The sequence below is a fragment of the Bos taurus genome, chromosome 7 (genome assembly GCF_002263795.3).
Source record: "Bos taurus isolate L1 Dominette 01449 registration number 42190680 breed Hereford chromosome 7, ARS-UCD2.0, whole genome shotgun sequence".
NCBI classification, from domain to species: domain Eukaryota; kingdom Metazoa; phylum Chordata; class Mammalia; order Artiodactyla; family Bovidae; genus Bos; species Bos taurus.
The window spans coordinates 96,447,081-96,463,208 of record NC_037334.1 but is presented as its reverse complement, the minus strand read 5'-3'; the positions used below and the strand labels follow the sequence as shown (position 1 = coordinate 96,463,208).

General features: G+C 41.3%; 1 protein-coding gene across 4 annotated transcripts in view; it reads right to left on the bottom strand.

Annotated features, from left to right (window-relative positions):
* LNPEP (leucyl and cystinyl aminopeptidase) overlaps positions 1 to 16,128 on the bottom strand; it is a 102,748-nt gene that overhangs the window by 11,843 nt on the left and 74,777 nt on the right. For 3 of the 4 annotated variants that reach the window (XM_059888834.1, XM_002689410.6, XM_059888835.1), the window contains 4 exons: positions 10,467 to 10,650; positions 8,731 to 8,887; positions 2,896 to 3,080; positions 855 to 1,016 (listed from right to left, as the gene is read on the bottom strand). In XM_059888834.1, the coding sequence (XP_059744817.1) occupies positions 855 to 1,016; positions 2,896 to 3,080; positions 8,731 to 8,887; positions 10,467 to 10,650 (688 nt within the window). Of the gene's footprint in view, positions 1 to 854; positions 1,017 to 1,309; positions 1,521 to 2,895; positions 3,081 to 8,730; positions 8,888 to 10,466; positions 10,651 to 16,128 lie in introns of those variants that run through there. The other variant, XR_009495355.1, reaches the window with a different exon arrangement.

The window sequence follows — 16,128 nt, the reverse complement described above, 5'->3', positions numbered from 1 at the left end:
ACCACCCTGCCCGGGTCAGGCCTTGCCTGTGAGCGAAGGGAGGAAAAGGGGGATCCCCCCCCCCAACCCCCGAGGGTCTCCTCACCACCCTGCCCAGGTCAGGCCTTGCCTGTGAGCGAAGGGAGGAAAAGGGGGATCCCCCCCCAACCCCCGAGGGTCTCCTCACCACCCTACCCGGGTCAGGCCTTGCCTGTGAGCGAAGGGAGGAAAAGGGGGATCCCCCCCAACCCCTGAGGGTCTCCTCACCACCCTGCCCGGGTCAGGCCTGGCCTGTGAGCGAAGGGAGGAAAAGGGGGATCCCCCCCCAACCCCTGAGGGTCTCCTCACCACCCTGCCCGGGTCAGGCCTGGCCTGTGAGCGAAGGGAGGAAAAGGGGGATCCCCCCCAACCCCCGAGGGTCTCCTCACCACCCTGCCTGGGTCAGGCCTTGCCTGTGAGCGAAGGGAGGAAAAGGGGGATCCCCCCCAACCCCTGAGGGTCTCCTCACCACCCTGCCCGGGTCAGGCCTGGCCTGTGAGCGAAGGGAGGAAAAGGGGGATCCCCCCCCAACCCCTGAGGGTCTCCTCACCACCCTGCCCGGGTCAGGCCTGGCCTGTGAGCGAAGGGAGGAAAAGGGGGATCCCCCCCAACCCCCGAGGGTCTCCTCACCACCCTACCCGGGTCAGGCCTTGCCTGTGAGCGAAGGGAGGAAAAGGGGGATCCCCCCCCAACCCCTGAGGGTCTCCTCACCACCCTGCCCGGGTCAGGCCTGGCCTGTGAGCAAAGAGAGGAAAAGGGGGATCCCCCCTCCCAAGGGGCTCTGTGGTCTTATGTTTTTGGTTTCCATAGATCATATTCATTTGGTGGCTTCATACCAGTAAAGCTTCCGTACATCCTCTGAGCTGGCAAGAGCTTCGAGTATTTTATTCTTCTCTGCTTCAGAGCCTAGAGAGACGTATTTGCTTAAGAGGAATGACCAGCCTCCCTCAGTTTTTGCTCCAGCTTTGAACACGGTTGTCATGACATCTGTAGGCAGGCTGTAAGACAGGTGGTCTGATATGAGAACAACCAGGAAAAAACACTGAATACAAAGGCAAGAACTGACTAGGGGCAGTGCTCTGGGGGACTGAGCAGGTAATACTAAAGAGTCTTCACTGTATAATTACTTGTCAGGAAAATGATTAATCCCATGGCCGCTCCTTTCCTAGTGATGCGACTAAAAAGCTTATGAATTCAATACAGTAATTAGTTACTGTTCACCCACAAAGAACCAGGCAGGCAACCGGCTGGACGCTGTGAGCAGGGAAGAAGACTCAGACACGGTCACTACCTGCTGGGAGGCTCACGGGCTGTCATCAAGTATAGAACGACAGACGTCGTAACACAGCGCGCTAAGTCCCATGGTAGAAATCTACCAGCAAATGCAGCAGGAGGGGCGAGAGCAGGGGTAGGAGCACAGTCTTCTGTCTTAATAAGATCTCAGAGGGCTTCATCAGGTTACCCCAACACCCTACACCCAAGTCTCCACCTGGTGTTTGAACCTGGAGAAAAGCAATCATCATAAAACACATTTCTACTAACTGCTAATGCCACCTGCTATGTTTTATTCCTAAATTAAAAGATACCTGCTTGATGCCTCAGGCTATTAGGAGGATGGCTATCAAAAGCCCAGAGAATAAATGTTGTCAAGGACGTGAGGAACTCTTGTACACTGCCGGTACGAATGGAAAGCAGTAAAGCCCCTCTGGAAAACATTATGGGGATTCTTGTAAAATAGATATAGAACTACCACATGACCCAGCGATACCACTTCTGGATATGAAAGAAATGAAGCAGGTCTCAAAGAGGTATTTGTACACCTATGTTCACAGCAGCATTATTCACAGGAGCCAGAAGGTGGAAGCAACCTAAATGTCTATCAGTGGATGAAGAGATAAAACAAAATGTGGTATATACATCCAGCGGGTCACTCAGCCTTAAAAAGAAAGGATATTCTGACATTTGCTACAACATGGATGAATCTTGAGGACATTATTAGGTTGTCTATGACCAACCTGGACAACATATTAAAAAGCAGAGACATTACTTTGCCTACAAAGGTCCGTCTAGTCAAAGCTATGGTTTTTCCAGTGGTCATGTATGAATGTGAGAGTTGGACTATAAAGAAAGCTGAATGCTGAAGAATTGATGCTTTCGAACTGTGGTGTTGGAGAAGACTCTTGAGAGTCCCTTGGACTGTAAGGAGATCTAACCAGTCCATTCTAAAGGAAATCAGTCCTGAATTTTCATTGGAAGGACTGATGCTGAATCTGAAACGCCAATAGTTTGGCCACCTGATGCAAAGAACTGACTCCTTGGAAAAGACCCTGATGCAGGGAAAGACTGAAGGCAGGAGGAGAAGGAAATGATAAAGGATGAGATGGTTGGATGGCATCACCGACTCGATGGACATGAGTTTGAGCAAGCTCCGGGAGTTGGTGATGGACAGGGAAGCCTGGGGTCCCAAAGAGTCGGACATGACTGAGTGACTGAACTGAAAGCCAGGCACAAAAAGACACTTTCTGTATGATTTCACTTATATGAGGTACTTAGAGCAGTAAAACTCCTACAGAATCCCTTGGCTGCCAAGGGCTAGGGTGAGGAGAAAATGGGGAGTTTTGCAAGGTGGAAAAATTCTGATGATTCGTTGCACAACCATGTGAATACCCTTACACTACTGAACTGCACACTTAAAAATCAGGATACTAAAGTCTATGTGGATTTGATCACAATTAAAACAAGTCTGGTTTGAGAATCAGGTACATAGAGTTCACCTACTTAACGCTCGGCTTTATAACCTTTATGATTCAGGACATAAAGATCCTGGATGCACTACATGCTGTGGGGCCCACAAGAGCGAGAGAGAGCACACATCACCTCTGAGTGCCATTGGACGCCATCCAGTCAAAGAAGAGCTTCAGGGCAGCAGCGCTGCAGTTCTCCAGCCTGTGCGCGCAAGCAAAGTCCAGCAAGACCGACCGGAGCTCTCGAGTAGATGGGGTGCCCTCGTCAGTCCAAGTCTGCTGTTGGATTTGGCTTTGAAGCAATTTAAATACCTTGTTCTAGAGAGACAGAACGGATTATAACAGAGTAATAACAATGACGGCAACCGGGAAAATCAGGACAAGAGCTCTTCTTTTCCTACACTTACCCAAAAAAGAAAAAAAGGGGGGAGGGACATAGATATTACTCATTTAAATAACAACTGACATGAAGCTCACATGTTGTTGGGATGAAACCATTCAATATCACTGAGGCTATAGATAAGGTTGCTATAGCCAAGGTGGACCTAATGACATAGGACAGAAAGAATTAATGACTGTGCAGTAGGGAACCTTTCTTCTGTGTATACTCAGCTAGAAGTTGCTTTCCTGCCAAGAAGTATCATCTATAACCACTGCTGGAAGAAAGCTGAAACTTCCTGACCTGTTGACTTTAGCATCCATAAATCCATTAAGCAATGAGAGAAAAATAGAATGTGTAGGTGCTTCAATGTTTCTGAATCCATTTTTAAAGGAATATTTAAAGTATCATCTAGCTTGATGCTCTAACAAGTTAATCTAATCAAATTAAGAAAATGATGCCTACAGGGAAGAAAGGTTGTTTATAGTCATTTTTCCTCCTTCCCCAGCTTTTTATTTGAAAATTTTCAAGCCTGCAGAAAGGCCACAAGAATAGTAAAATGAATAGCCATATGTCAGAGTCACTGTTTTGTTAATACTCTTACATTTGTGTATAACACAAATATACACACACTTGGTTTTTCTGGTTTTAGTTCAACCATATGAAAGCAAGTTACAGATATCATGAGATTCCATTTATAAATAATTTAGCATGCAAGTCTCAGAAACAAGGATATTCTCCTACGTAACCACAATACCTTATCACACTTAAGAAAATTACCAGTTATTCAGTAAAATCATCTACAATTAAAGTCCATTGTTATAATTACCTCTGACTGAGATCTCATTCTTAAATAAGTATTTATGGTATTAAGGCTTCCCTGGTGGCTCAGTGGTAAGGAATCCACCTGCCAACGCAGAGACATGGATTCTACCCCTGGGTCAGGAAGATCCCCTGGAGAAGGAAATGGCAACCCTCTCCAGTATTCTTGGCTGGGAAATCCCATGGACAGAGGAGCCTGGTGGGCTACAGTCCATGGAGTTGAAAAAAAGTTAGACACGACTTAGCTACTAAAACAACAACAACAATGGTTTTAAGAAACCAACAGATCTCTCATTTCTTTTTCATCTCCTCCCATGACAAAAGCATGAAAGCTGTTCATAATGTATGGAACTATTTCCATACTCCAAGCTGTGCTGGAGGGAAGGAAAAGAGGGCATAGGGAGCTTTAAAAATCATCATGTCAAATATGCATTTGTGAATGTCACCAAAATCCTAATATAAAAATGCTTATAGGTGTTTTTAAGATAACTTTCATGGCAACAAATGAGGAGGATCAAAATGAAAGCAGTTCACAGACGTGCCCTCCCGCAGTGTTCTTGGCACAAGCGGGTTTTCTGTCACTGGCACTGGAACTGTACCACGACCGGTCTTACTTCAAGCACCACAGATGACCGTGTACAATGCCTCTTAACTGCCCTCCAAACTAGTTCAAACTCTTCACAGAGCATAATGTTCTTCTAGAGTGCCTCTGTCGGTACTTAAAATGAATCCTAGTAGCAAAGTTTTAAATTGCTGAGGCCTTTTTTCTCAGCAGACCTTTCTCTGAGGTCTGAGTAAGTCTCTTGTGGAGCTGACTATGAGAGTGGTTTTGAAAAAAGCCTCCGTATAAGAAGAAGGATGCGAAGTTTGTAATAACAGGTCAACTCCCTTCTGTTTGCTTGTTTCAAAGGCAATGAAACAGCGAACAGATGCCCTGTGGAATGAGCGCAGGCTTGCAGTCACGGGAGGGTGTGAAGTGGTGGGAAAGGCTACTTGCCACGCTGACTGATGGTGCACGGAAGCTAATAGCAGTGTGGGCACCCCTGCAGCGTGCCCGTGACTGTACCGCACACGCTGTCTTCTGCTGGCCTGACCTCAGTGGCATCACGATGCTGCTGCTGCTGCTAAGTCGCTTCAGTTGTACCCGACTCTGTGCGACCCCACAGACACCAGCTCACCAGGCTCCCCCGTCCCTGGGATTCTCTAGGCAAGAACACTGGAGTGGGTTGCCATTTCCTTCTCCAATGCATGAAAGTGAAAAGTGAAAGTGAAGTCGCTCTGTCGTGTCTGACTCCTCGCAACCCCATAGACAGCAGCCCACCAGGCTCCTCCATCCATGGATTTTCCAGGCAAGAGTACTGGAGTGGGGTGCCGTTGCCTTCTCCGGGCATCATGATGGCATTATGACAAATGAAAGAGTGACAAGCTACTCATAACTGTCAAACAGAAACAAAGTTAGAATGAGACACAAAAAAGAAACCCCCCGTACTTGCAAAACCATTAACAACAACAACAACTTAGTGGAGAAAAATGGCAACCACTCTTGAGAGTTTATACTAAAACAAAGAAAGCAGTGGGGAAAACGGCACTTCAAAATTCTGGAAGCGAGGGAAACCTCAAGTGATGCTGTAGCCAATTCCTGGGCATTTACTCCTTTGCAGTTATGGGGTGTAACTTTCTTACTTATGGCCCATACCCAAGAGTCAAGGGGAAGTCCCCAAACTGTTGATTTTTAAATATATTTCAGGGGAATTCCCTGGTGGTCCAATGGCTTGGATTCAACACTTTCACTGCCAGACCCCAGATTTGAGCCCTGATTGGGGAACTAAGGTCCGACAAGCTATGCAGTGCAGCCAAAAAAAAAAAAAAATCAAATGATAACATAAATGACTTTATTTAAAAAATAATAGTTCTGTTTTTAGAAAATTTCAATTATAAATTTCAATTAAAAATTTCAATATTTTGTAAGTAATTCAATATTTCAATTTATTCAATATTTCAATAATTTCAATATTTTTGTAAGTAATCGAGGTTATTTTAATGTTAATAGACCACAGAAAGTGCTTCAAATCATCTTTCCCTTTTATAAGTAAAATTCAACCTGTTTTTTCATTATTCTACATTAATTTTTTGAAATCTAAACCCATTAGGTATCAGAATTCAATCCTCTGATTTCATCAAGTGAAGATGGTAGGGAGAGGGAATAAATTGATGAGTCATACAATGCATGTACATGCAGTAAAATGCAACAACAACGACACAGGATGACTTTAAAAATAAAACAGGGCAGGATGCTGGCCCTTATGTTATTTATTACATTTTGATTTACTGCTTTAATTTTACACTGATGTTCCCAGGGAGTTCTTTCTTGGGTCAGCTGAGCTGCTTTAAAGTGAAGTGTCAACTTTTATTACAAAAGGTTTATCCCACCAGTTCCTCATATGTAAAAGAATGAGAGTTATAAGTGATGAAACAGGAATATGGCCGAGATCAGATTTTAGTATCAGATGTGAACAATTTGACACAATTCAAATATGCCTCCAGACTCCAGCCATCACATATTAGAGCAGACATCACAAAATGTGATATATAGGTAATGTGTGTTACACGGGTCTGTGTAGCCTAAATAACAAAATGACCAATAAATGCACACAATGCTCTCAGGACACTAACTTAAAACATTAATCTGTCATCAGTCTTAATCACAACTACTACTGATGATTGGATCCAAGGTCTCAGAAGGTTCTGCCATTCCAATCTCATCTACAGTGGGTCAAATTTCATATCTTGAGAATTTTGATCCTATTCGAATGCCCTAAGATCAGAACAAGAATTTCAGAGACAGAATTTCTTGTTCCTGAATTAAAGCCATCATGACTTTTAACTTTTAACTGTCATAACTTTTAATTCATCATAACTTTTAACTGTCATGCCAGTCAAGTGCTTGAAGACGTACAATGGTAAAAGGTCTCATAAACACACACTAAGCCTCCTGTTCCGATTCTCTAACCACCAGTCTCAAGGACTGGTACGTTCCACCACGTCCTGAGTCAACACATACTTGCCCGGCAAACTGGAAATCATCATTTGAGATGAAGATGCAGAGTTAGCTGAGTGTCACAGCAGGAAGATATTCAAAAGATCTAACTGCTAGAATTGAGTTCGGCATCTGAGCTTTCAGCACATAGCCAGCCTGAATTAACTATCAAATGCCTCCTGACACCAGGCCCTCAACACATTAATGGAGAGCGACAGAAGAGGGACTTATGCCATCATGAAGTTTAGCAAGCCTTCAAACTGTTTTAATTTAAAATATCAGTGTAAAAAAGGGGAAAATATAGCAAGAAGCAGCTTTGATTCTTCCAATAAAAGGGTATCCTCTGATAGATGACAAGCTAGAACACATGAAAATACGGCCTTATAACACAAAGAGGAGGGTCTGGCGTGAAAGCGATCTGGGCCTGAGTCTTCAGCTTCATCATTCACGAGGCAAGTTGACCTTGGAGAAGTCATTCAGTCTCCTCATCTGTGTTAATGAGGGTAGAAATCTGCTGCTGTGTGCGAGTTAAACAAGGTTATCTGCATTAAGCACTAAGCAGGGTGTGCAGGGTACAGTAAGTGCTGAAGTGCACTTGCTCTTGTACATTCCACTCACTCATTCAGCCCACATTCACTGAGTGTCACTACGGGCCAGGTCACATTCCAGGCGCTGGTTTTTATTAAGGTTGGAAGTTGAAAGCCTTATGAAATAGAAGAATGACAAAAATCTTGGTAATCAGATGATGCCTCAGAAATCATCTAACTGAAGCATCTCACTTATGGGTAGGTAGGGAGCGGGGGTGGCTCCTTGCAGGTCAGATCAGAAACTTGTAAGGAAGGGGCTTTTCAAGCTCTGTATGGCCCCCTGCCCTGTACTCCCTCCCCATCACTGAGAATTACAGGGGATGCACAGTAGGACAGCAGAAAAGAGGATTTTCTTTTTTTAAGGTGCAATCTAGCCCCTTCTTTTTACCAGTGAGGATGCCAAAGTTCTAAAAGACTTATTCTAATTCCTGGCCCATCACCTTTTTCCTGAAAGCTGCCTTTTGCCTGCTCTTTGGAAAACCTGACTGGTTGGCAAAGCAAACCTTGTTGTCTGAATGTGACTCAGAGAATTAGATAAGACAAAGAATTCGTCACTCCTTCTCAAGCTTTTAAATACACAGTGAAAATTTAATACCAGAAGTGTCTAAAATAACAACTGTTAAGACCAGGCAATTGGTTTTAAAAAAGGTAAAACAGTCTCCAAAACCGGTAATGCTTTGCAAAGAAACTTATATTAACCAGCATCACCACCCTTAATAAGACAGTTATCAGTGAGGACCCCCAAAACCGAATAGTCCCAGTACAAACATAGTTGTCATTTTATAATGACCACCAGGAAATGAATGGGGAGCCCTACTTTGCAAAAAGGCCTATTCCAAGCATTTATTATATGAAAATAAACCAAGAGTTGGATAGAGAAATTTTTCTTTTCATGTGACCTCATTTTGACAGCCGTGTCAGAAGTCTATATACTTTGATATTCAGACAAGAATACGTCATGCTCATCCTTTATCAGCTCCTCATGGTGAGAAATGACATGTTGATTCAAAGCTAAGATTTCAGCACCAGGAGAGTGATGAAAATGGAATATAACTGCTTTTTCAGTCTGTGACTGCTGAACGGCACATGAATAACAACAGTAAAGGCAAGCAACAAAGACAACTTGGCAAAAGGCAGACTTACCACCAGTCTTGAGGCCAGATCCACGTGCCCGAGTTTGTCAAGGAGGTTATAGATGAGTTCTGTCTGGAACAGGGCTTCAGAGATGGGTGCAGTGTAGGTCTCATTTCTAAGATAATCAATCAGATCGAAAGCTCTCTGAAGAGACACCTTGCCTAGGCTAATGGGTAAAAGAACAAAGAAAGTAAATATGCCAGAAAAGTAAATATGCCAAAAAAGTATGCATGCCGAGAGAGAAACTATGGCTAGATGGGGGAGCGGGAATCCTGAAGACCTAAAATTTAAGCTTTGAGTGGTAGGTATCCTATGGCTCCATAGTCTTCAGTGAAGTCAAGTGAAAGTTGCAAAGTGTCTGACTCTTTGCAACCCTGTGGACTGTAGTCTGCCAGGCTCCTCTGTCCATGGAATTATCCAGGCAAGAATACTGGAGTGGGTAGCTGTTCCCTTCTCCAGGGGATCTTTCCAACCCAGGAATCAAACCCAGGTCTCCTGCATTGCAAGCAGATTCTTTAACCATCTGAGCCACCAGAGAAGCCCAATATTCTGTAAAATTAGACTAAATACCTTTGATTAACTTCACGTGTGCAACTCAAGGTTAAAGACGCCTTTCAGGAGAAAGATGAGCAACAGCTCAGTTCTTCGTTCTATAAGTCACCTGTAAACTGCTACCAATTCAGGAAAAGTATCGTAACATTTTAGATGAGAAATGATGAAGCGTGCCAATTTTACTTATCATTAGTTACTTATATTGATCAGATGGCAGAAAGAGGATTTGAATTAGAAAGTAACTTGTTATTTGTATGGGAATTTTGTCAAACTTGTTCAGGCGAGGGCCACTGTGAATTTATAGTGCACACCTTTAAAAAATTAACCACTTGACAGAAATCACAACATCAATGGCTGAGATGGTGTGAGGTCACCATGTAACAGGAAGGTCAAGAGCCATCAGAAGGAATGCATTTGAGTGTTCCCTGGTGCTTGGGCTTCCTTGTTCCTTGGGCTTCCCTGGTGGCTCAGAGGCTAAAGCGTCTGCCCGCAATGTGGGAGACCCGGGTTCGATCCCTGGGTGAGGAAGGTCCCCTGGAGAAGGGAAAGGCTAACTACTCCAGTATTCTGGGCTGGAGAATCCCATGGACAGAGGAGTCTGGTGGGCTAGAGTCCATAGAGTCGCAAAGAGTCAGACACAACCAACCGAGTGACTTCACTTTCTTTCTTTTCTTTGTGTGTCTAGACCCACTGACGACCTAAGTCGGTGATCTTCCTCTTCAGAGGACATTGGTACATGAGGTCACTGCCATTCTGGGCTTGTGTAGCTTGGGGGCAGCTGGGGAGGTGAGTGGTATGCCAGCTCTCAAGACATGTCTCATACCAATACATGAGCACTAAGCTTTACGCTGAAAACACTGGCTTCTTGAAAAGAATTTTCTCGTGAGTAAAGCAAATCCTGAACTTCTGTATCCATTTATTCAGCAAATTTATGTGTCGTGCTTGTCAGTATCTACAGTCTTGAAACATGATTTAAATCTTATTATATAACTGTTCAATATGCTTGTGCTGATGTTTCTAGATAGACAAGGGATATGTCTTCTATCTTCTCAGTTCTCCGAAATGAATTATACCTACCAGGCAATACATGCTAGTTCTTTTCAATTGCTTTTCTTAAATGTCCTTTTCCTCAAGAACACTTATTTCAAAAAAAAAAAAGAAACAAAATTAGACCCAAGCCAAGCATACGCTACCCTGCAAGTTCAAAGATGTTGTTGATGAGGTTGGCTCGATCTTTGTCGCTCAGCACATAAGGATTTATTTTCAGCTGTTTGATCAGCGCTTCCCAGTTGTCATCTGCGTAATGGACAATGTAATAGCCAGTCATGTTGGTGTTGACCTTGATCCACTGCACTTCTTCTGTGAGATTGATGACACCTAACACAGACCACAGAATGAGAGAGAGAGAGGTTAGGCAAAGAAAAGCATTAAATGAATACTGTGTTTCAAAGTTAATATGGTATTATTTTTATATTTAAAAATATTATATTATTATTTTATATATTAATATTATGATATAATAAATAATACAATAATATTATATATTATTATTTTATATTTAAAAATACTTATATTATTTCTACTGAGAAACTAAATGTCTGCCTCCCAGGGCAGTCATGTTCATGTTACCAAAGATCACCACCTATTCACTGAACAAGTCTTTATTTAATGGTAAACAAGGTACATGTGCCTGCTCTCCTGGATCCTACAACCCATCGTGACCAGGTGAGTAGGGTGCCATACACACGTTGTCGATGGAAAAAGAAAACGTGGCGTTCTGTAGGAGAACAGGGTAGAAGTGCTTCAGCCCTGAGGGAAGGTTAGGAGAGATTTCTTGGGAGAAATGACATCACCGTTGAGACTTCAGGATATATAGGTATTGTGAGCCAGGTAAAGAGGGACTCGTAAGTGTTCAAGGCCCAGAGAGAAAGTGTGCATGGCATACATGCACACAACTGGCTCCCAAGTTCACACTGGGAGTGTGTGCAGGGTGTGGCGCAGGGCAGACAGTAAGGAAATGATCTATTAGCATATAAAATGTGTTCCCTCTCAGCCTTTTGTCTTTGGTTATGTTAACAGCCTAAGAAAGGACACACGAAGCCATTTTAAAAAGTCACATAATTCAAAGATAGCAAAATAAACATTAGGGAAGGACAGATGTCTCATTAGGCACAAATAAGAAATAATGAGTTAAAATAATAGAAAGCTGATAACGTACTTTGTGAACCCCTACCATTACATTTTAATGCCGACAGAATTGCTAGAAATTTATATGGAATGACTTCAATTAATATGTGATTAATAAGAAGCTAAAAAAAGGCAACCTTAAAAATATTAATACAAAAGTTGACTGCAACCTTTAAAATTACTAACCAGGAAACGTCCTTTAAAGTTGGCAATGAAGATGTGAATTTAAAACAATAGTTAAGGGTATGCTTCTAAGCATCTTAAGGTTTAATATTTATTAGACTATAATCCCATGAGCATTACTTTGTTTACTGCTAATCTCTCAGGACCTAGAACAATGTTCCTAGTAGGTACTCAAGAGATATTTGGTGCATTAATGAATGAATAAACAAAACAATTACGTTATGGTAAGTGGTTTCAAACAAATCTAAATAAGGTTTGCAGCTGTTTATGATGTAAGTTTTCTTCCCCACTTTAAAGTGGGGAATACAGTTTTTAAATTAAAAGATAAAAGGGGAGTAAAGAAAAATCAATTAAACTCAAACAATAAAAGCATCATGGGTATATTTCCTACCGAGATTTTTCCTATACACATTTTAACTGAATTAATATTTAATATACTGGATCCATGTACATTATTTCACACATTATATTATGCTGCTTTTTCACATATCAGATTCCATTTCCTGCCATTTTCCCACTGCCTTGATATGCAGGATTCAAAATCTTAAGGATATTTTATTTTGGGACATACCACAGTTTAACCCATCTTCTACTTGGAAATATTTAGGCTGTTTTAAAATTTTTACTATCATAATAATTATATATGAGGGTTTTTAAACATAAAATGCTTTGGAAACACATCTAAACCTTTTAGTACCTGAAATCTAGGACTGATTAACTTCAAAAGCATGAATTATTTAAATTTATCAGATTTTCTTAATACCTTAGTTACTCTAATTCTGAGACTGTCAAAGATTTTTAAGATGTAAAGATTTATGTTCTGATCATGTCTTAACATGACGTATCAGATAATCAGTCTTTTTCATTAAAAAAATTTATACTAATTTGTTTTATTGCTGATATAGCAACAGATGGAATAGATTAATCACATTAATCGGGTTTATTCCTTTTCTAAAGCAGAATACAGTTCTAAGGAACATTTGCATTGGTAAGAGTAGCTGCTCCAAGTGGATATATTTTTAACAAAGCTACGACTAATGAAATTAACTTTATCAGTAGCTAATGCAAAAATATCAACACTCTCTAGGTCACCAAACCATTTCCTACAGGGCTTTTATCAATAAAGGACCTTGGGAAAAAGAACCGAAGAGCTTCAAATCCCCCTTTCCCAAAACAGGAGGCAAGGAATGATAAGCATGGCAATTTTCCCATTGGATGGAAATAGGAAAATATTGAAATACAGAGTCTCTTGGATGATAAGCAACTCGCTATCTTGTAAACCTAGCCAAGTCCAGATGGCAGAGAGGAGGAACACAGCTGGGAGCGTACTTGAAATTATTACTGTCATTTTGATGACAGAATATGAAGCGGTGCAGCCAAAAGCTTAGAGAGGAGAGTTATCATTTAAAGAATCAACGTATTAGTCTCTTCAGGTCTTCTGAATGATTCACAATAGAGGACCTTAAAACCACAGGTATCAAGAAAAAAAAACCCGCTTTGCACACAAGGGAGGTATCTACATCTTGCAGCTCAAATGTGGATGAAGCTACTCTCATATGTTTTTAATTTATTATAATCATTAACAGATTAACAGTTCAATTTTCACAGTCCATTGAGCAGTAAAAAAAGAGTAACTCCGATGTTAAATGGCAGAAGCCCAGATTAAGTAATCTAATAGTGATTAAAAAAAACACTTGTCAATGAGTTATGAAACTCAACTACTGTTTTATAAAGAAACATTAAAGCACAGAAACAAAAAAAGACATGTTTTTACTACAAAGCTGAAAAATTCCCTGTATGGCTTGCTCCAGAAAGCTAGCATGATACACACAGTTGAACTACATCCCCTCCTGTTCAGAAGCACTCCTTTCTCTCCCACCCCTTCCCCTTTGTTTCATCAGGGGTAAAGGTGCGTGATCAATATCCTATCCTATCACATGCCCTTCCTCCCTTTTTTCAACTGCCTTTCATTTCAGTGCCATGTCCTTTAGTTTCAGAAAAATGTTTATGGTGCAGTGATGTCCTTCTAGAAACATGAATGCTCCAAGGTAGATTTAATATAAAAATGTCCTCTAGCGAAAGAGGTTAGGTTTGAAAATAAAATGGGAGAGAGAGAGAGGTCAGGGTGGGGGAGAGGAAGGAAGAGATGGAACAAGGAGACACTTTGGTGTAATTTCCTCAACAGGTGGTTTAGAAAAACAGTCCCATTTCAGCCCTTCTTATGCACAAAAACTATTAACCATTCAAAATCCGTGGACGTGGGAAAAAAGTGACCAAAATATTGACCACATACAACTTCTACATCTTACTGAACTAAGGGACTAACCCAGAAACCCTGGTATTAGAACTCACGGAAATAGACTACGGATTTAACAGACCACCAAGTTAACACATTGTACCAATGTCATAAGGGCATAAAATAAGCCTCTGTGTCACCGTCTGCTACATTTCTTCTGAGAAAAGAGAAGACTAAAATTCAGTGAAACCAAAACTGGCTCTTCACAGGAGCATCAGGAACCAAGAAGACTCAACTGTTCTCAGGGTCAAACACCATTTCTAAGGACAGACATGTGCAGTGTGGACTTTCAAAACCTGAACTGCCAGGAAAGGTAAACAGCACGGCTGAGGAGAGGAAGTGGCCGACACTGCTTTCGTCATACATTGCCTCAGTTCCCCCTCTAGATTAAACTGGCCACATTATAGTGCATGTCACAAATTCTCCTTTACTAAGAATATTTTCAAATGCGGAGAAACAGAAGTTGCCCTTTCACCAAGCTTTGAACGCTCCGCTCCTAGAGCTTTTTACAGTGACATTTGAGTCACTCCATTATAAACTAAAATGTATTTATTCAATAAGTTTTTATGTGCCTACAGGGTGCCAGCACTGCAAAAGTGACTTGTGGAACTAAGATATCCACTTTCAATAGGGGGATACATCTCCTGTGGGGACAGATATAAGTAAGCGGCTCAGTTGTAAAGAATCTGCCTACCAATGTGGAGACTAGAGTTCCATCCCTGAGTCAGGAAGATCCCCTGAAGAAGGAAATGGCAACCCATTCCAGGATTCTTGCCTCGGAAATCCCACAGACAGAAGAGCCTGGCGGGCTACAGTCCCTGGGGTTGAGAAAGAGTCAGACATGACTTAGGGACTAAACAACCAGAGTATATTAAAAGTAGAAAATATCATTAAAACACATAAGGGAGGCATATAACCTGTCTTGGGATGAGGGAGTGCCCCTTAGAACAAGCAGTGGATGAGCTGAGATCTGAAGAGTGAACAGGAATTAAACCAGGGAGTCAAAAGAGACAAGAGTGCTCTTCCAGGACAGAAAACAGCATGTGCAAAGGCCCGGAGACAGGAGGCAGCACAGCGTGCTTGAGCTGCTGATACAATTTTTGTGCAGTGGAAGAAGACAGTGCTTAGAAAGAAAAGGTTACAGCAGGAAAACACGGGCATGACTTTGGGGTCTGACTTAAAAAGCTGACCTACCAACTGAGCCAAAAGAGTAAAAGGCTAATAAAAGCAGATTTCTTATTGTCTGGTTATTTCTGATACCACCAAAAACATATATACTATTGAGAGGTTCGCAAAATTTCTGTTTTGGTCCCTTTCAAAAATACAAGATGGGATTATTTGTTCTCTCTTAGGTCAGAGACTGCTTGCAAGGCCCACTGAAAGTATGAGGTTTTGTTTTTAATCAGAGAAGGCAGCAATTTCTTGCACCTCCAGCTATGCTGTGTTAATCAAAGATATGATGACATCATCAGTTGTGCTTAATGTTTTAAATAATTACTGTAACACTCCAGTTAGACCGAAATGCAACTGGTATGCTCATATAGTTCAATTGGCCTTGTAAGTTATTATCACACAAAAGAAGGGCAACTGGGAATATGCATTAAACCACAAAAGGTAACACAGCCATCATTTTTGAGAAGCATTCTTATGAAAAGTTCATATAATGGGAAAGCATTCAAAAACTCAGATTTTATTGAGGCATTTTTAAAATAGAACCAAGTGGTAAATCAAGTGTCCAGCAGTAATTAAAGAATAAGTCAATTAGTGAAAGTTAAAATATTAATACAAAAATCACATGTACACAGCATCAACCCAAGTAAAAAACTATTTTAAAAAAATTACTAGAAAGAAATAGTCATCAGAATAGTTACGAGAGTAATAAACTTTGTTTTCCATCTTCTGGATTTTACGTAATGTGGATATGTTACGCTTTAAAATTATTTTTTTCATTAGTAACATTAATAATGATAACCAACACTTCTATAGCACATGACAAGTGCCAGGCATTATTCTAGGTGCTTCATATAAATGAACTAAATCCTAATGTGAACTAAATGAACTAAATCATAACACTGTAACTTTAGTACAATTACTCTCTCCATTCAGCTTAGGAAAAGAGACTCAGAGAGGTCATATAGCTCACCTAAAATCGTATGACTGAACCAAGCAACCTGGCTCCAAAGTCGTAT